The 21,460-nt window shown below is 34.6% G+C and overlaps 1 protein-coding gene across 3 annotated transcripts in view; it reads left to right on the top strand.

The window, feature by feature from the left end:
• Positions 1-21,460, top strand: part of SLC26A7 (solute carrier family 26 member 7) — a 273,392-nt gene that overhangs the window by 181,411 nt on the left and 70,521 nt on the right. For all 3 annotated transcript variants that reach the window (XM_074269726.1, XM_074269721.1, XM_074269713.1), the window contains one exon: positions 15,921-16,073. In XM_074269726.1, the coding sequence (XP_074125827.1) occupies positions 15,921-16,073 (153 nt within the window). The remainder of the gene's footprint in view (positions 1-15,920; positions 16,074-21,460) is intronic.

Genomic DNA, 21,460 nt, shown 5'->3' with positions numbered 1-21,460 from the left:
CCTAGCATCTTACTTTCAGTATTTCCAAAGTAATCCCCCAAAGTGAATGTAATTATAAGAGATAGATATGTGTGTGTCCATGTCTTATGTGCCTATGACAGGCATCATAGAAATATAGCAAGAGAATTTCATCTTTTATGATAAATCATCCACATTGATGATTCCCCACATGACACTCATTATAGCTGCATTTGCCACCAGCCAGCTTTTCTATTGTATTCTAATGCTGTTTTTGATGAGCCTCCACCCATCCCCCATGCTCTCCTCCAAGCTTCTTCTTATGAGTTGAGCCTTGCAGTGTAAGTTGTAATCTTATCCAGACAATACCCTGGGGTTTCCCTTGTTCCTTTCATTCTGGGGTGGTCATTTTTTTTTTTTTTTTGACTGCAAACATATGTAGTTGAAATGCATATTCCAGCAACTTTAGTATGGCCCTGGAGCATTGAATTCTTCTCCTTCTTTCTGGTATGTGTGCAGTCATGGGACCATTGTGAATTAATCAATAAGTAAAGAAAGGACTGCTCTGTTGCTTCATTTCTAAGAAACAGAAGCCTACTGGTTAGTAATTCATAGAATCCTAGATTTAGAGCTAGAAGAAATCTCGGAGGCTATTCCCCTCACTAGTGGAGAGGCTCTGTGACTTGCCTAGGGTCACGCAGATTTTAGTGTCTAAGGCAGGTCTCTGAACTCAAATTTTTCTAACTCTAAGTTTAGTATTTAGTTCATATCTTCACACATTTTCCCATCGGCAATTGTGGCCATTAAGCTTGAGTGACCCCTTTTGGAACTTAATGTTCTAAAGCTCTTTATATGTTGGAAATACATCCTTTCTAGAATATTCTTAGAAACCTTCAACAACTTCTATAATCCCTTGGAACTATAGTCCCATGTTCTATCGTCCTTTTTCAGCCAAATTCCTAGAAAAAAGCCAGCTAACCCTGTCACTTCACCCCCCTTCCTCCTGCTCCTCCACCCTCTGCAATCTTCAGATCTCTAACCTGTTCTCTCTAGAGTTACCAATAATCTCTTAATGATCAAATCTGATTATCCTTTCTCAATCCTTACCCCTTTTGGTCTTTTGTCAGCATTTGAATTCTCTCATCCTCTGGAGACTCTTTCCTTTCTGGGTTTTCGTGACACTTGATCCTCCTTCCCCTGCCACCAGTCCAGCTGATCCGTCTCAGATGATTCCTAGTCCCCAAACTCTCTTTTTTTTCTCTATTTCTATATAATCTTAGTGATCTCATGATTATGGATTCAATTCTCATTTCTATATGGATAGGCAGCTGGGTGGAAAAGTAGAGTGCTAGACTTAAAATTGACCAAATCTAAATTCCTATCCTGCTCCATACATTTAAATAGTAGTGTGACCTGATCTTGGGCAAGTAATTTAACTTCTAATCTTTGTTTTCTTCTGAATAAAACAGGGGTAAAAATAGCACCTCCCTTACAAAGTTATTTAGAGGATTAAATTCAACAATAAATTCGCGCTCAAAACACTATCTAAATGCTTACTATTACCATCATGATGTAGTTAATTCCTAGATTGAAATATGCATTCCTTGTCTCTTCTAAAATCTGGTTCCTCAACAAATTGGACATTTCTGACTGAGTCTGAATAAAGTTCATTTTCTTTCCCTCCAAATTCTTCTTACTTTCCAGTTTCCCTATTTCATTGAAGGCACATTAATCCTTCCTGCCACCCAGATTTGAAACCTTTCAGTTGCAAACTCCAAGGAATTTAGCCCACCTTCTCCCTCAGTAATCAGGTTTTATTAATTTTACCTTCACAACTTGTCTTTTATTGATCTCTTTCTTTTTACTTGCATGACTACTACCCTAGTACATGCCCTCATCACCTGTCATCTGGACTGTTGTCATATTTCATCTTTCTGCCCCAAATCACAATTCATCTTCCATGCATAAATTTCCTTAGGAACATATCTAATCATTTTATTTTCTTAATCAAAATTTTCCATGATATTTCATTTCCTTGAAAATAAAAACCCAAACAACAACAAAACCTCTCTTCATCATGAGACTTAGTGCCCTTCCAGACTTATTTCATTGAATATTTTGAAAAGTCGTCGAGGATTGCATTTCCTTTTTAATGTATTTTTAAATTAATTTTATAATTATAACATTTTTTGACAGTACATATGCATAGGCAATTTTTTTTTTACAACATTATCCCTTGTACTCCCTTCTGTTCCAGATTTTCCTCTCCTTCCCTCTACCCCCTCCCCTAGCTGGCAGGCAGTCTTATACATGTTAAATATGTTATAGTATATCCTAGGTACAATATATGTGTGCAGAATTGAATTTTGTTGTTGTTGTTGTTGCAAATGAAGAATTGGATTCGGAAGGTAAAAATAACCTGGGGAGAAAAACAAAAAATGTTCATAGTTTACACTCATTTCCCAGTGTTTCTTCTCTGGGTGTACCTTATTCTGTCCATCATTGATCAATTGGAATTGGATTAGATCTTCTCTATGTTGAAGATATATATCCACTTCCATCAGAATACATCCTCATACAGTATCATTGTTGAAGTGTATAATGATCCCCTAGTTCTGCTCGTTTCACTCAGCATCAGTTGATGTAAGTCTCTCCAGGCCTCTCTGTATTCCTCCTGCTGGTCATTTCTTACAGAACAATAATATTCCATAACCTTCATATACCATAATTTACCCAACCATTCTCCAATTGATGGACATCCATTCATTTTCCAATTTCTGGCCACTACAAAAAGGGCTGCCACAGTTTGGCACATACAGGTCCCTTTCCCTTCTTTAGTATTTCCTTGAGATATAAGCCCAGTAGTAGCACTGCTGGATCAAAGGGTATGCACATTTTGATAACTTTTTGGGCATAGTTCCAAATTGCTCTCCAGAATGGCTGGATTCTTTCACAACTCCACCAACAATGTATCAGTGTCCCAGTTTTCCCAAATCCCCTTCAACATTCATCATTATTTGTTCCTGTCATCTTAGCCAATCTGACAGGTGTGTAGTGGCATCTCAGAGTTGTCTTAATTTGCATTTCTTGCATTTCCTTTTTAATTGCAATTGCAGTCTACCTGTTTTCAAGAGATCCTTAAATACATGACTGTGGTTATAAAATAATGAAACTAATTTGCTGATGGGGAGCTTATTAAATTTATTCTCATTCTATGAATATTTATTAACTGCCTATTCTAGGTAATACACTTTAACTGGCATTGTAAGAGATGGAAAGGCAAATAATAGATATTTTTCCTTGTTCATTGCTCTCAAAAAATAGTGAAACAAAGGGAGATGGATTCCAAAGTAGGAGGACAAACAACAGAAGTAGACAGTTAACTCCTATGCATGGCAGACTGTGAAAGTGGAGATACAGTCCTAGGATTCAGAGATGGAGAAATCATACCCTGCTTGAGAGAAAAGGCAAAAAGTTAAAAGAAGAAATGACATTTTAGTAAGGTCTAAAGAAAAAGTCACTGGTTCTAGAATCAGAAGTAGTAGGTTTAAATCCTATCATTCATATTTACTATCTGTGTGACCTTCAGCAAATCACTTAAACTCCCTGGGTTTCATTTTTTTTCCTTTGTAAAATGAGCATGGAGAATAAGAGGTACCTTCCAATACCCTGATTTTGTGTTTAGGAAGGATTTAAAAACAGAGATAGATTGAGGAGGATACTGTTCTTTTCTTGACAACTGGTTTCTTAGAAGGAAATTCACCCCGAGTTATGGATTTAAAGAAAAAATGACCTAACTTCTTTTTTTCCGACCAGTTGAATCAAATACATTTTTCTTATCAATTTTTCTTATAATTTAAAGGAATTTTCTAGTTTTTTTGAATATGGAATTTCAAAGTTGGGGTTCCCAAGTCGAAAGCTGCTCACTAATTAAGTAAAATCAGTTTGTATAACTTAATTCTTTCAGTCTTTCTCTTAAGTTCTGGAAAGGAAGCATCCATCTTCAAGGTGGAGAGCTAGTAGGTCAAAATGTTAGGTGCATGATCATATTCAGTAGCTCAAATTTTAAAAAAAGTTTTTCTTTGTTATAATAAAGGATTTGGGTATTGAGATAATGGGGGTAAGATGGGGAAAGGACCATTTCCACAAATGATTACAATTATCAATTGAAAAAAAAATCTAAAGAATGAAGTCATTTCTGCATAAGTATTCTAATAGCACTGATCTCAGAGTGGCAAAGATTGATTGAGATTATGAATGTTAAGAGCTTTTTTAATCTTAAATTACTATGTTTAAGTCAATTATGAATTGACTTAATAAGAGTATCTTAAAAAGGGTTTTGGGCAAAATATTAAAGAAAGAATAATTTTTAGCTTCAATACTTCTAAGATAATTTGTTGTGGATTATTAAAAATGGCTATTAACATTTTCTGCATGTTCTACATCTTTTGAAATCTTTCTTCATTTCTATAAATTTTATTTTATAATGTTTTAAAGACTTTGCTGTAAGGAAAATATATGTTGTACAGATAAATGGAGGTTATAGGAGAAAACAGTTCTTTAGGCTGAGATTCAGTTTCAGAAATGCATTTCTTCATGAGGAATTTAGGTTCATAAAATATACATTAATAATTTGCTTGTTAAAAGGAGTTGAAGCACGTTAGAGAAAAGGTGGGCCTCTGGTAAAATATTCTTGATAGAATAATGATAATTCCCTCTGCATCCAACCTATTGCCCATACCATAAGTGAGAGAATGAAAGAAAAAGGAATGCCAGGATGGATCATAAGACTCTTAAAACATCTGTGAAGACCTAAGAAACCTGAAACTCTGGTGAATAGAACTCTGGTGACACAACTAAGTCTGAAAGAGCAGTGCAGTCAGTGTGATGTAACCCTACATCATGTGGATGTCTGACACAAAATTTTGTCTCCTAATAACAAAAGAAAGTGAGATCCATTGGAACAAATCAGAAATATCAATTTCCCTGTCTGCAGAAAGCACCGATTATTAAAGCAGACTGATCAAATATATGCATAAAAACTGGAATATTTTTGTTATGTTTCAATATTAGCTGATATCAGATATGAAAATGGCTCCCACCAGTTCTAGGAAAAGAAAGGAATCATACTGCATTTGTCAGCATACCCTAATCTACAGATCACACAGTAAGGTATTATTGACCAGTGCAGGAATATAAATAAATAAAAATAAACAAACAAATAAGTACAGTATTAGACTTAGATGAGATGAAATATGAGGTCAAAACAATAAAGTACTTAAATCTGAAGAGGAAAAAGTTTAAAAGACAGATCCTGGAAATCAGTCAATTAACAAGCATTTATAAATACACTCTACATGTTACCTTCTGAGGATGCAAATACAATGAATGAAATAATGCTTACCTTCAAGAATTACCTTATAATGCTTGTAATGGGAAATAGTATGCAGATGTGTGTACCCACATCATACATATATACACATAAGGATATACACACACATACATTAAATACACATATACATTATTTATATGCAAAGTATATATATGCATGCATATGCCCCCAAATACGAAATATATGTATATGCAGAATAAATAGAAAAAAGAATAAATAAATATAAATTATAAGATAGTTTGGAGGGAGGGCAATAAAGCTTGGGGATCAAAAATGGCTTCATGGGGGGGGTACTTGAGTAGGCTCTGGGGAAAATATGAGACAGAACTATATTCCTAGTCATTAGTGATAGTCATTAAAAAGGCTCAGAGATGGGCAGTTAGACTGCTGAGTGAGCAAAAGAGAAGCTTTTTAGGCTGCCATAGAGCATAGGAAGCTGAGTAATGTGTAGTGAGCCTAGAGAAATAGGTTCGGGCCAGGTTCCCAGGGACTTTAAAAGTTAAATAGAGGAGCATTTTTTTTTTTTTTTTATCCTAGAGTCAATGGGAAGCCCTAGGGAGTTTATAGAGAGTGACATGGTTAGATATACATACTTAAGAATATTTAAGAGATCAAATGTAGCCAATTCAACCTTATTTTAGTAATGACAAATTTGTATTGGAAGTAGATATATATATATATATATATATATATATATATATATATATATATATATATATATGTGAACACATAAGATTATATACAATATGTACACACACATGTTTATATTACACACAAATACAAACATATAAAATGTAACATGCCCTCCTGGCAGTTACAATTACTAGTCTGTCCTAGGTCCAACAGAGTACCTTTGACCACTGACCACTCTACCCGGCTCGCCTCCTCTGAGGACTTCAAAAGGTCTCTGGCCACGATCTCTTGAATCTATAGTTTAATAACCGGTAGCACGCTCAGGAACAGCCACGTGTAATCTTAAAAGCCTTTATTATACCTACTCACATAATGCCCTGACTTGTCAGCTCCCTAGTGAACACCTGGTCTGAAGACCCACGTGTTCACTACCAAACTTCTTACCTCTCTTGGCTATCCATCAGCTTGGCTTGGCTACCCCAGGTTAGGGAGCCAGGTTAAAGAGAGCGACTGCTGTCTGTAGTGGGCTTATAAAGGGCCTGTGAGGTCACACACACAGTCAACCAGTGAGAGAGCCGTCATCCATTATGAAGCTATCTCAATGTGTCCAGGATCCCACCCACAGGGCAGTCCTATATCCACAGAGATTACTTCTGGGCCACTCAAATTTTCTGTTGCGCTGTGGTGCCGCCATTTAAAGGGCCCTTGCAATATAATTATATGTTTTATATATATGTATATGTGTGTATATATCTATATATCTATATACATATATTTTATGTAAATTCCTTTAAGTTGCTTCTATTTGCATTAATCATTGTTAATGTCAAGAAAATTTGTTAAAGTCATTTATGAATCATGAAGTACATGTGGAACTTTGCCTGCATCCTTTTGGCAACTTTTTTTTTTTTAAATAGCTTTTTATTTACAAGATATATGCATGGGTAATTTTTCAGTATTGACAATTTCAAAACCTTTTGTTCCAATTTTTCCCCTCTTTCCCCCCACCTCCTCCCCCAGATGGCAGGGAGACCAATACATGTTGTTAAATATGTTAAAGTATATATTAAATACAATATATGTTTATGTATCCATACAGTTATTTTGCTGCTCAAGAAGAATTGGACTTTAAAATAATGAACAATTAACCTGTGAAGGAAATAAAAAATGCAGGCCGACAAAAATAGAGGGATTGGAAATGCTATGTAGTGGTAGGCCATTCTTGATAAAATATTAAATTACTTTAGTTGAAGGTGTGGTATATTGATATGTATACATGTCTTTCCTCTTTCCATCCTGTTTTGCAACTCCTGAGTCGGGACAGTTCCCATCTTATGGTAGATACTAAATAAACACTTGTTAAATTTAATGGAATTGGCTGAATTGATAGAACAGATCAAACATTTTAAAGTATAGTAGGCTGACATGGTGGTTAAGAAAGTACTACATACTTCTGTGTTTGTTGATTTTCTCTAACTTATCTGTATGTTTAATGGTGTAGACTTAAACCTAGGCTAATTATTACTTCTCTTCTCCTTAATAAGTCTGATTTAGGACACTTTAAGTGAGAGGTTCGTCATTTTATCTTCTTTTTAAATTGTCAGAGCAGATGTTTATAATGTTGTCATTTATGAATTGTCAAAGTCTAATAGTTTCTTCTAACACCATCAATTCTTTACTGAAAATGTAGGGTGGACACTTAGTGAAAGATTAATTTCATCCTTTACTTTTTTCCTAGCTGTTAAATTTATAACTCCTTTACCAATACCGACTGTCTCAAATGAATAGTATTAGATTAAATGTTTTTTAATTTTTTTTTTTTACTTTTGTTTTTTTCTAATTACAAAGAAATTATTTGATATTTCAATACAGACACTCACACTCAAAACATCCTAAAACAAACTCATGATGCTTTCCCCCAAACCCACCTTTCTTCTGAACTTCTTTATTTCTGTTAAGATACTACCATCCTTTCAGTTATGCAGTAATACAAACATTATCCTTGACTTCTCATTTAAGTAGTTAGTTATAAAATCTTGTTGCAACTCCCCACAATTACCTAGAATCCATTTATATTATTTTATTATATCTCCCTATCTGCATACATGACTAATAATCTAGTTCAGGTTTTTAAAACCTCTTGCCTGGGGGCAGCTACAAGGCATAGTGGATAAGCACCAGCCCTGTGTGAGCCTGGGGGAATCAATAAATCCCAATTTCCTCAGCCAAAAAGAAACAAAATAAAACAAAACAAAACTTCAAAAAACAACCACAATAAAAAACCCTCTTGCCTGGATGATCTAGAACAATATTGTTCTAATTGGTTTCCTTTTCTTAAGAGTTTTTCATCTTTGAATCATCTTCTGCATAGAGGCCAAAGTAATTTTCATACAGTACAGGTAGGACTCAATAAACTCCAATGGCTCCCTGTTATAATAGGGAAAAAATATTGACTTCTCTTTTGGGCTTTTAAAACTGTACCCAAATTAACCAGAATCCATTTATATTATTTTATTATATTCATGAGATAAATCATGCCTTTTCTGCAGTTTAGCCAAATTTATTTACATTTATAAGACAATCAACCTCCTGTCTCTGTGCCTTTGCACTGGATATACCTCATGCAATTCTTCTTCACCTTTTCCTTTCAGATCCATTTCTTTGTGAAAGCTCCTCTTTGGGGAGAGGAGGAGAAGAAAGAAAGAAGGAAAAGAGAAGGAATAGAAGAGAAAGAGAGGAAGGGGGAAAAGAGGGAGGAAGAGAGGGAAGAAAGGAGGAGGAAAAGAGGGAGGGAGGGAACAAGGGACTGGGGAGAGAGACATACACAGAGAGAGCTTATTTTTCTTTATCTAGAGACAAAAGCCATTACAAATGTAAGCATAGTAAATAAACAAAATTTAAAGAGAACCGGAAACTCCCAAGGGTAATCACTGCCTTTTACCAGGCCGTAATTAGTCAGGGAAGGATGAGAGAGTAGAATGGGGCTAAATTTATCACAGTAGTAGCACCAGTTATGGAAACCACAGAATTCCATCCAGTCAGATCACTCTTTAAGCAGATCAGTAATCCCAACTAAAATTTGGCCTAGCAGAGCCCCTCACTTAAAGTAAGCTGGCTCCTAATGCTGACCTAGGACAGTATTCCATTGATTTTGTGTGTACACACACACACACACACACACACACACACACACACACTCTTATGCTTGTCTTCTTCCTCTTGAAAATGCAAGCTGCTTGAGGGTAGGGATTGTTTTATTTTTGTATCCCCAAGGCATAATACAGTTTCAGAAACACAACAGCATTTCTATCTGATTATTCCTTTGTTAAAAGGCAATTATACTTTGGTTCCTAACCTACCTATTTTTATCACCACCTTAGGACATAGTCCAGATATTCTTAAGTATTTCTAATCTTTTGATTCATGTGCTTAATTTCTTCTTTATGCTATTAGAAGAGTCAGAAATGCTGAAGATCAAGATTCTGGGAGTGATCTTGAGTTGTGTCTATATTTTCAGAATATTGGCTGCTCATTCATTGATGTGTCTATAAGTATCATACACACATGCATATTTGTTCATAGAGTATTCAGCTTAGGGTTAGGAAAATCTGAGTTCAAATGTATTTTTAGTCATTTACTAAATATGTTTCTCTGATCAAGTTATTTAATCTCTGCCTGTTTTATTTCTCTCAATTATAAAATGGGGTTCATAATATAACTATCTTCTAGAAATATTATGGAGAAATACCTGTAATATGCTTAGCATACTGTCTAGCATATATTAGGTATTTAATGAATGATATTCCATCTTCCTTCCCTTTATGTGTATACATATGTGTAAGTGTATGTATGTGTGTGAGTTCAGTATCTCCCTGATAAAATTTAAGCATCTTGAGGGCATGGAATATTTCATTTTTGTCTTTGTTTTTTCAGCACCAAGCACAAAGCAGGCATATAATACATATTTGCTGATTTTCCCCTTCCCCCTCCTCATCCCTTATGTAACAAAAATAAATAATTGTGATTAAGAGAGGAAAGATATAATTAGTTATGAGTTGCAATTATATGTGGACACTAGGTAACATTCTTAGCTTAGTTCAAATATAGAACTAGATTGACATTAGGGTAGCTAGATGGTGCAGTGGGGAGAGCCCTGGGCCTGGGGTCAAAAAGACTCATCTTCCTGAGTTCAAATCTGGCCTTAGACACTTACTATTTGTGGGGAAGTCATGTAACCCAATTTGTCTCAGGTTCCTCATCTGTAAAAATGATATGGAGAAAGAAATGGTAAACAATTTTAGTATCTTTGCCAAGGAAACTCCAAATGAGGTCATGAAGAGTCAGACATGAATCAAAATGACAATACCAACAGTAATTATAGTAGAAATTACTTCAATTAATGAGTTAGGGACATAATTTTTTTTATTGAAGTTCCCCCCCCCCCCCCCAGGCTGGGGTTAAGTGACTTGCCCAGGGTCACACAGCTAGGAAGTGTTAAGTGTCTGAGATCACATTTGAACTTGGTTCTTCATGAATTCAGGGCTGGTGCTATATCCACTGCACCACCTAGCTGCCCCCTAGTTTTTTTTTGTTTGTTTGTTTGTTTTATTTTCAAAACATATGCAAGGATAGTTTTTTTTTTTTAAACATTAACCCTTAAAAATTTTTTTGTTCCAATTTTTCCCTCTTTTCCTCACCCCCCTCACCAAATGGCATGTAACCCAATATATATAAACATGATAAAATATATGTTAAATCCAAAATAGGCATACATATTTATACAATTATCTTGCTGCACAAGAAAAATAAGATTAAAAAAATGAGAAAGAAAATAAAATTCAAGCAAACCACAACAAAAAAAAGTGAAATGCTATGTTGTAAAGGGACATAATTCTTAAGAATAACCCTAAAGTCACATATATTTCTTCACATAGCTTTACTTTTCTATTTAGTTGAGCCTTAAGATGAATCCATATAGACTTCCTTTCTCTATAGAATCAGAGGGAAAGTGAGGGGAAGTACTACTGTTTACTCCTTTACTTGCCCAAAAGAAGAAAAGGAAAAAGTAAGAATTACATGTTGTTTTTTTGACTAGTGGAACTGAAGAGTTGAACAAGAAGAACACTGTGCATCCTTACATCTGTCATGTCTTCAGTCTAGTCAAGTCCCATGTGATTATCTCTATTCTTAGTAGAGTCTTAAAGTCTTGAGCTATCCTACTTCCTATGAAGTCTGAGGATGAAACCAAGGCTTTTAGTGCGCTCTTTATTCTAGGCTAGGTCTTAAGGTTCATAGTGTGTATTGCCCTTTTGTAATGGACATGCCAATTTTGAATCAAGGAGGTCTAACATTGTTAACAACAAAAAGTCACTTCCTCTTAAAATCTCTTGCTAGCCTTTCAGTTGAAACCTCTTATTATGACAGGACTGAATTGGAGAGCAGGATATTATTTACCTTCCACCAGTTCTCCTCCTTTTCCTCATTCTTAAAACATTGGGGGTAATGCAATGTTAGTTGATAATTACTACATTATTACTAAGAATAATTAAACAAGTAGGCTTCTAACATCCCTGTCTTTATATTTTAAAAAAAAATTATATTTGAATCTATGGAGTTGATCTGAGGCCATAATTTTTGTTCTTGTTCTACAAAGTAAATCTGTTTATCAATTACTTAAGCTATATTCCTCCTATAGTTCTCCACACTTATTTATCAAGATCTGTGGCTTAGAAATGCCTGGAGATTTTAAGATATACAGGAAATTTTTCTTGTGCAAAAGTGATTTTCTCTCTCATACCAACTATCTGAAACTTCCTATTACTTTTGAAACTATTTATTATCTTTGTGTCTCAGTTTCTTTATACATCAGGTGCAAGGGACAGCTTTAGATGATTTCTAAACTCCCTCCCAATTGTAAAAGCTTATATTGAAAACTCTCAATTTTCTTCACAAATACCGGGCGAATTTCCATCTCATTGATTTCATCATCATCATTATTTTTTTTTTTTTTTAGTTTCATGGTCAGGAATGGGAAAAAAAACCCACTAAAATAATTCCTTTGAATGAGAATATAAGGATTTTAAAAATGTTTACTATCAGATTTCCAAAGGAGCCAGTTAAATATATTTCTCATTTTCAAGTTACATGGTAATGCAATCCAGTTCAGCTGACCTTCCAATTGTTTTGTCTTTCATCATCTGGAGAGACTGTCCCTATCTTCTCGAACTGTGATGACTTTATAGTTTTCCTATTTAATAGCTTAGCATTTATATGCTACTTTGATGTTTTTCAAAGTGCTTTACAAAAATTATGCCATTTGTTCCTTTTCACTAGCCTGTGAAATAGATACTTCTTATTAGTACTTTTTATGAATGGGGAAACTGAAGTTCATGAGAGCTAAAGGTTGCTTGGCCAGTAGTCATCTGAGATAGTGTTTGAACTCAAGTTTTCCTGACTCCGGTACATGTACTCTGAGATGCTACCTGGGTGTCACATTGGAGCTATTTAATTCATTTTAGATATTAAAGAATTTTTCTTGTTGTTGTTATTCAATCATTTTCTGTTGTGTTCAATTCTTTACAATCCTATTTGGAGTTTTCTTGGCAAGGATACTGTAGTGTTTTGTTAGTTCCTTCTCCAGCTCATTTTACATTTACAGATGAAGAAACTGAGGTAAATAGGATTAAATGATGCCCAGGATCACTCAAAATAACCAGTAACTGTATGCAGCCAGATTTGAAATCTGGAAGCTGATTCTTCCTGATTCCAGGCCAGGCACTCATATTATGCCATCTAGCTTACTTAAGTTTAGGCTTTGTTTTTAGTGTCTGAATTTGAAAGGAACTTCATTCAGGTTGATTTTTTTTAGATGATTCTCAAATCCTAAGGCCTTCTTGTCCCAAATATTTGTAAATGAAGCTTTTCCCCATTTTCTTTTCATAGCAAATCTTTCAGAAGTGCTTATGATATAGGTTTTTTTGAGAGACTTCACTGTCCAATGATAATGTAATTAGGGGTTAATTACTTTGAATTAAAAACTATTTCTAGAAAACTAGGGCTACTGAAAAATGAAGATTATGAATCTTTTTTGTAAGTCTTATGAGTATTTCTATCATATCTGTTAGATATCATTAAAAGAGTGTAAAATGGAACTTGATTATCAACGTTCAATTTATGTAGCACGCATCATTGTTATGTGTTATAAAAATGTGATTTTATGGAAAACCATTGCAGAGGACAATTATCTCTTGAGGATTATGGTTTTAAAATGAATATGTGATTCTGAACAGCCAAAATTTAAGAGGGAAAAGCTTAAAATCAACATTTAGAGCAATAGTTTTTAATCTTGGTTCAGAAAATTAAAAAAAATTGTTATGATAACAATATTTCAGTACAATTAATTTTCTTTGCAATCCTATGTATTAATTTTTGCATTATTTTGAGAAAGGGTTCATGAGATTCCCAAGACTGTTCAAGGTATCTATGAGAGAGTTGGGTGACATAGTGGATAGGGTACTTCTGGAATCATACAAATCTAGCCTTAGACACTTATCAAATGTGTGACTCTGGGTAAGTCCTTTAACCTCTGTTTCTCTCTATTTCCTCATCTATATAAAGGGGATAGTAATAGCACCAACTTTCTATGAATGCTGTGGTGATAAAATAAAATATTTGAAAAGTACTTTGGAAATCCTGAGATGCTAGCTATTATAGTCACAAAAGGGCTTAAGATTCCTATTTTAGAAGAAACAGAAGTTAAAAAAGGAAATTGAAGAATATATTTTGCTCATTGATTCCATTTTGAAATATTCCCTGGGTATTGAGACTTTGTATACCAAATCATCAGAGGAAAACATGGCTGATGAGCAGCAAGTGAAAGAGAACTTGGGACTTTAACCTGGATAGTGAAGTACTAGAGAGATAACACGGAATATAAAGGAGGTGGCTAGTTGGTTGAAGAAAAGCACAGATAAATTTAGACTCCTGAGGATGTGATGAGGAAGGCATTTGCTGACATTAAAAGAAGGAGTCACAGAATCCAGTGGCATCCTTGAAAGGGGATGGGAAATGGAACTCTCATTCTTCAGGGTCTGCCAACTTTTAGTTTAGTAACTAAAGATGATGAGTTTCATATGAATTTGGATTTTGTTTTAAAAATAAATTAAATCTAGCTTCCACACCTTAGAAAGTCATCATCTGTTTCTTTAAAGGGATAAGACAATGAAAAAGAACGGAGCCCAGGGCATCTCATAGAAGGAAAGCCAAATTGATTAGAATTAAATCTTATGAGCTCAGGAAACAAATTTTCCCTTCCTCCTTCAAGAAACTATAGGAATAGAGAAATCAAGGGGTAATGTCCATAAACATCCCTGTGTTTACCTGGGGCTGAAAGAATGGTGAGTTATATAACTGATTTAAACTGATCTGAGCCAGGCTAATTTATAAGATTTGTCCAAATTACAATATAAAAGTTTTACAATTTAGGTTAGAGTTTGGTTATAATTTATTGATGGTTTCATTGTGTTTGTTGGTCTAGTTTAATACAAGTATGTTTGTGTCTTGAAACTTCTTCATTAGAATTTTGTATGTACAATATGCCATGTAGAAAGAACTTCTAGTCCAGCAAAGGACTTTTCCATTACACCAACCATGAATATCATCATTGAGCATGAAAAATAGCTATATAGCTTATATGGCACTAAATGATGATACAATTTTAATTAATCATTTAGCTATTTATCACTATAAAATTATGAATTATCATTAGATAATTGCTTTTTAAAAATCGAAAATAACAAATTATTATCAATTTGTAAGTCTAAAGCCTTGCTCTTCAATGAGGCTTGCTGTTGCAAAGAGTCCAAAGGATATTTTCACAGTCCAATAATATTGATAGAATTTTATAAATAATTAATGATCAAATGTTATGAAACTTTTACAGAAGCCAGCAGAAATTAGTTTATATGTGTGATTATGAAAGAAAAGAAGAGGGGAAAGGAGAAAAAGAAAGAAAAGTTAAAGTCTAGAGAAACATAGGAAGTGATACTCATTTTTGTAGTCTTTTATGGTTTTTAAACCATTTGTAGATACTTTATCATGCTTAGAACAATTGTCTGAAATGTATAGCTTGAACATTATGGTTCCCATCTCATAGAAGAAGTAATGATTCTTAGGGCCATTACCATGGTTTGTCCAGGTCAACCAGCTAACAAGTGGAGATCCAAAATATCAGAAGATCTTGAATTAATGAATAAGCATTTGTTAGGTACTTCATATGTGCCAGGCAATATCTAAAGTATTAGGGATACAGATTCAAAACTGAGACTGTCCCTGTCATTAATATCTTACATTATAACTGGGGAGAAAAATGCATTTTTTAGGATGCTGACTAAGGAATAATTTTTGTCTGGGGTGTCACAAGGACAGCAAGTTGATCCACAGATATTCAAATTATATGCAAAATAATATTATTCATTTAATTAACTATTTCTAATGCAAAAGGTAGAAAATGGTAATGGGGATGATGATGGAGGAGGAAAGGATTATGCCTGAGGTAATAGGACTTTACATTACTGCAAAGGAAGGAGAGCAATAGGTAGAGTTATTTTGTTTTTAACTTTTTTAGCTACATCTAATCTCTCATGCTTTATTTGTTTGGTGCTGTGATTGGTGGATACACATAAGCATCAGCCACTACAACAATGAGTTTGTAGAGCGCTGCCACAAAGGAATGGTGGGGGGACTGTTCTGTGCAGGGAGTCCAAAGTAAGGATGCAGTCTCCACTAATAACCACCTGGACTTACTCAATGTGATTAGTGAGCATCCTTAAGCAAACAGTCACTACATCTGGGAGTCCAGAGCTTGGTATTCAGCAGCTTTGTGTGGACCCGGCCCCAGTAACTTTGTTCTTATGTTTCTGTTCTTGCATCCCTATAGATCTATGCCTACGTCTTTGAAAACATCAAGTCGGTTCAATTAGAAGCACTGCTGCTGTCCTTGCTGAGCATCGTGGTGCTTGTTCTTGTTAAAGAGCTCAATGAACAGTTTAAAAAGAAAATTAAAGTTGTCCTTCCTGTCGATTTGGTTTTGGTAAGTAGGAAATCAACTATTAGGATTTCTGCAGCACAAAGCTCATAGTTGTTTGAGGAATCTGCCAGTGCTTACTATGTTGTCTATGGTTACCCACAGCTACACCTGCCTCTCATTAAAGGCAGGACTAATTTGCGTGGCTATACATTAATGTAAGAACAGGAAACAGTTTGAGTAAATAATTAAAAAAAGAAGTCACATGTGTTTCCAATTTACAAAGCATTGCTCATATGTTTGTGATTTCTCACACAAGTACAAGAACATATAGCCTAAGATTAGTACTGTGAGACTCTTTTGAGGGCTACACTTGAAAGGTTGTGGGCATGATTCCTGGCAAAAGCAGCATGAAGATGGTGTTGAAAAATCTCTGACCAGTATTTAACTGAGCTGGTATATGAATGTCATGGCCAATGTCCAGAAAACTGACAAATAGATATAAATGATCAGCAAATTAAAATTTGTCAATGGGACCCAGGTTGATACTTACTGCAGAACTAACACACACAAGTATTATAGATGCCCAAGAAATTGAAACAATTTGAACAATTACAGGCATTTATGCTATCTACATAATGGTGTTTTTATTTTTGATGGTTGGTGTGTTAACCAAGGATTTTTAGCCTAGTAAAGTAGTAGTCTGAAAAAAAAGTCCAGTTTGTCCCAATGTTTAATATTTACTTCTAAGAATATTTGCTTTTTTTAAAAAGGATTTTGATGTTTGAAAAACCTTAAAGATCACAGTTAAATAAACTATTATGTCAAGAAGTATCAGTTCTAACAAGGTCTCAAAATTCATTGATTGCTAATTAACATTAGCTGATTAATAAACATTTAGTTTCAACATATGTATTGGTAGTGATCTTAAATGATCATTTACTTCATTATAATATCTCTCCATAATATTAATATTTTATAGAAATTCCATTAATTTGTAAAACTAGAGAGTAGTAAATACTTGCTAGTCCCTTTCCATCACCTCTTCCTCTTCCTCTTCCTCAACTCTTTAGATTCTGATTTCTACTCCTAACATGCTACTGAAACTTCTTCCTCCAAGGTCATTTGCAGGTCTTCTAATCATCAAATCCAATAGCTTTCCCCCTCCCTTCCACCCCCCCCATACTCCTTGATAGTTCTGAAACATTTTATTCTATGGACTACTCTCACTTTCTTGATACTCTTCCAGTTTTTGTCATTCTGTACTTTCATCTCTTTATCACTATTTAATTTCTCATGTTCTAACTGACTCTTAAACATGGGTGTTCCCCAATGTTCTCTTTAAAATCTTTTCTCTTTTTCTCTCTACACTGTTCTTTCTTTGTTGATTGAATTCTCTGATATAGTTTCAAAATTCACTCTTTTTTAAATCACTCCTAAATATCTATTTCTACTTCCTATTTCTCTCCCTTCAGTCCTTCTCTAGATCTCATTTTATATGTCCAACTATTTATGGAAAGCTCTATTAGGTGACTCACTGGCATCTTAAACTCAACATCTCTAAAACTGTACTTATCATCTTCCCCTGCCCCCAACTCTGTCCTTCCCCTACTTTCTATATTCTTATTATTGGGCTCACCATTAATATTAACAGTATCTGATGTGCTTCAAACCCATCAATGAGTTAGGGGGATGTCTACGTCAAGCATTCCCAGTGGAATTAGAAGGATGAGAACAATGTGTTTCAAGGGCCTTGAAGGCAGCTGAAGAAGGGGAACACTTAGAGCTTGTTAAGAGATCTAAGATACCAAAATCATCACTGCATCACAGACCTTTTCCAGTCGTCCTGACTTTTATCCTGCTACTGACTTATATGGCTTTTCTTTTTTTTTTCTTTTTAATTTTTATTTAATTTTATAATTATAACTTTTTTTTTGACAGTACATATGCATGGGTAATTTTTTACAACATTATACCTTGCACTTACATCTATTCAGATTTTTTTCCCTTCCTCCCCCAACCCCCTCCCCCAGATGGCAGGCAGTCTTATACATGTTAAATATATTACAGTATATTCTAGATACAATATATGTGTGTAGAATCGAATTTCTCATTGCACAGGAAGAATTGGATTCAGAAGGTAAAAATAACAGTTTACACTCATTTCCCAGTGTTCCTTTTCTGGATGTAGCTGATTCTGATTTTGATTTGATTTTGATTACACCAAATTAAAAAGTTTCTGCACAAACAAAACTAATGCAAACAAGATTAGAAGGGAAGTAACAAATTGGGAAAACATTTTTACAGTTAAAGGTTCTGATAAAGGCCTCATCTCCAAAATATACAGAGAATTGACTTTAATTTATAAGAAATCAAGCCATTCTCCAATTGATAAATGGTCAAAGGATATGAACAGACAATTTTCAGATGATGAAATTAAAACTATTTCCGCTCATATGAAAGAGTGTTCCAAATCACTATTGATCAGAGAAATGCAAATTAAGACAACTCTGAGATATCATTACACACCTGTCAGATTGGCTAAGATGACAGGAACAAATAACGATGAATGTTGGAGGGGCTGTGGGAAAACTGGGACACTGATGCATTGTTGGTGGAGTTGTGAAAGAATCCGGCCATTCTGGAGAGCAATCTGGAACTATGCCCAAAAAGTTATCAAAATGTGCATACCCTTTGACCCAGCCATACTACTACTGGGCTTATATCCCAAGGAAATACTAAAGAAGGGAAAGGGACCTGTATGTGCCAAAATGTTTGTGGCAGCCCTTTTCATAGTGGCTAGAAGCTGGAAGATGAATGGATGTCCCTCAATTGGAGAATGGTTGGGTAAATTATGGTATATGAATGTTATGGAATATTATTGTTCTGTAAGAAATGACCAACAGGAGGAATACAGAGAGGCTTGGAGAGACTTATGTCAACTGTGTGAAACGAGCAGAACTAGGAGATCATTATATACTTCAACAATGATACTGTATAAGGATGTATTCTGATGGAAGTGGATATCTTCAACATAGAGAAGAGCTAATCCAATTCCAATTGATTAATGATGGACAGAATCAGCTACATCTATGGCTTTTCAAGAGGGATTGAGACTATCTATGCAATTCTAACTTACTTAAACCCAATTCACTTGCAAGTCAAGACATGATCCCATGATGCTATTGGTCCTCTTTGAAAACAAAGGAGGAAAAATAATAGATTCACTATACTTCACCTCAAATTCACAATCTCAGAACATTGTTGATTCTTTCCCCTCCTTCACTCTATACATTTCATAATTTACTAAGTTCTGTCATTTCTGTTTCTAAAATCTTTCACATTTTGCTATTCCTTTCCACTCTATCTGCCAGATAAATCATATATTCTATACCTTTGTTCTCAGCTAAATGGAGCAGTGTATAAAATTCTGGACCTGGAAACAGAGGCAGCATCTGAGTACAAATCTGGTCTCATATACTTACTAGTTATGTGACTCTAGGCAAGTCACTTTATATCTTTTTCCCAAATAGAGATAATAAGGGATCCTATTTGCAGAGTTTTTGTGAGGATCAAATTAGATAGTATTTTTAAAAAGTATTTAGCATAGTGCCTGATAGTAATTGATGCTGTATGAATGCTCATTCCCTTCCCAGTCATCCTATCTTTTTCTGTCTTTTATCTTTATTCCATTCCATTCCATTATCATTTATTCCATTGGTGTTTAGAAAAATTTTCACCTCCCTCCCCAATTTCTGTCTATTATTGTATTGTTCATTCTTATCTCCAAGTTCTGAAGCCCCAAATGTTTTTCCCAAAAGACCTTATCTGACCACACCCTTCCATACTTTTCTCCTCTATATATTCAGATTAAAGAGTTGCTGTGTAACAGAGTAGAAAGAATTCTAAAATGAGAGGACTTGGATTCAAGTTTTACTTTTGATGTTTTTTTACCTATATGGCCATAGTAGATAAATCATTTAATATCCCTAAGCTCATGTTTCCTATAGACTGAGGGGTTTAGATTAGATGGTCCTTCTCTGATCCTTTCCAGTTCTAGATTTGTGACTATGATTTCTCTACTCTCTACTGCTTTATAAATTCTACTTTATGTCATTTTATTTGCCCTTTTCTAACTTCCATGATTCCACCTTGGACTTCTTGAAGTAAGAAGTCATTCCATCATTTTTAATCTCAATCTCTCCCTCTCTTTTTCTTTCTCTCTTTCTCCCTCTCACTGTCTCTCTTCATCTCTCCATCTCTCTCTCTCTTTCTCCATCTCTGTTCACTATATCTCTTATCTTTGTTGATTCAGAAACTAGCAGTTGTGAAAATTATCTTTATAATATATATTTTGCTTACATATTTCATAGATGATTCCATATCTCTAAGTTAGGGAACTACAGAGACTATTTGAACTCACCAAATATACATCTGTTTATGGCAATCTTCAGTATTATTTATTCCTCTTTATAATATACAGATAGAGGAATAAAGTACCTCTCAGGAATGTAAAATCCATTATTAGCTAATAAACATGTATTAAGTGTCTATTAGCTGCTAGACACTATGTTGTGCAATAGGGATACAAAGGTTAAAGATATATTCCCCCCTTGGGATATCTTCAACATAGAGAAGAGATAATCCAATTCCAATTGATCAATAATGGACAGAATCAGCTACATCCAGAAAAGGAACACTGGGAAATGAGTGTAAACTGTGAGCATTGTTTTTTTGTTTTTTTGTTTTTGTTTTTGTTTTTGTTTTGTTTTGTTTTGTTTTGTTTTGTTTTGTTTTGTTTTGTTTTGTTTTGTTTTGTTTTGTTTTGTTTTGTTTTGTTTTTCTTCCCAGATTATTTTTACCTTCCGAATACAATCCTTCCTTTGCAACAACAACAACAACAACAAAATTCGGTTCTGCACATATATATTGTACCTAGGATATACTATAAGATATTTAATATGTTTGGGAATACCTGCCATCTAGGGGAGGGGGGATGGAGGGAAGGAGAGGAAAAATTTGGAACAGAAGGGAGTACAAGGGATAATGTAAAAAAAAATTACCTGTGCATATGCACTGTCAAAGAAAATGTAATAATTATAAAAATTAATAAAAAAAGATATATTCCCCACTTCAAGAGGAAGAACTTACATTCTAAAGGGGGAACATATTAAAAAAAAAAAAAACTTAAAGGGAGTGGGGAGATTGGGGAGGGGCAAAGAGTACCTGGTATGAGACATGATAAAGACCTGCAATTGAGTAGGAAATTAAGGGATATAGGTCCTGAGCTCCCCCTTTAAATTAGAATCGGGGAATATCTCTCTGACATTCACCTGAGATTCATTTTCTACTTTTCTAAAGTGGATGCAATAAATAGGACTTGATCTACCCACCTTAGAGAGTTCTTGAAAGTATAGGACAATGTATGATGAAAGTCAACAAATCAAGTCAGT

This window comes from Sminthopsis crassicaudata, chromosome 1 (genome assembly GCF_048593235.1).
Source record: "Sminthopsis crassicaudata isolate SCR6 chromosome 1, ASM4859323v1, whole genome shotgun sequence".
In the NCBI taxonomy this organism is placed as follows: Eukaryota; Metazoa; Chordata; class Mammalia; order Dasyuromorphia; family Dasyuridae; genus Sminthopsis; species Sminthopsis crassicaudata.
This window is presented reverse-complemented; position numbering and strand designations above follow the sequence as displayed.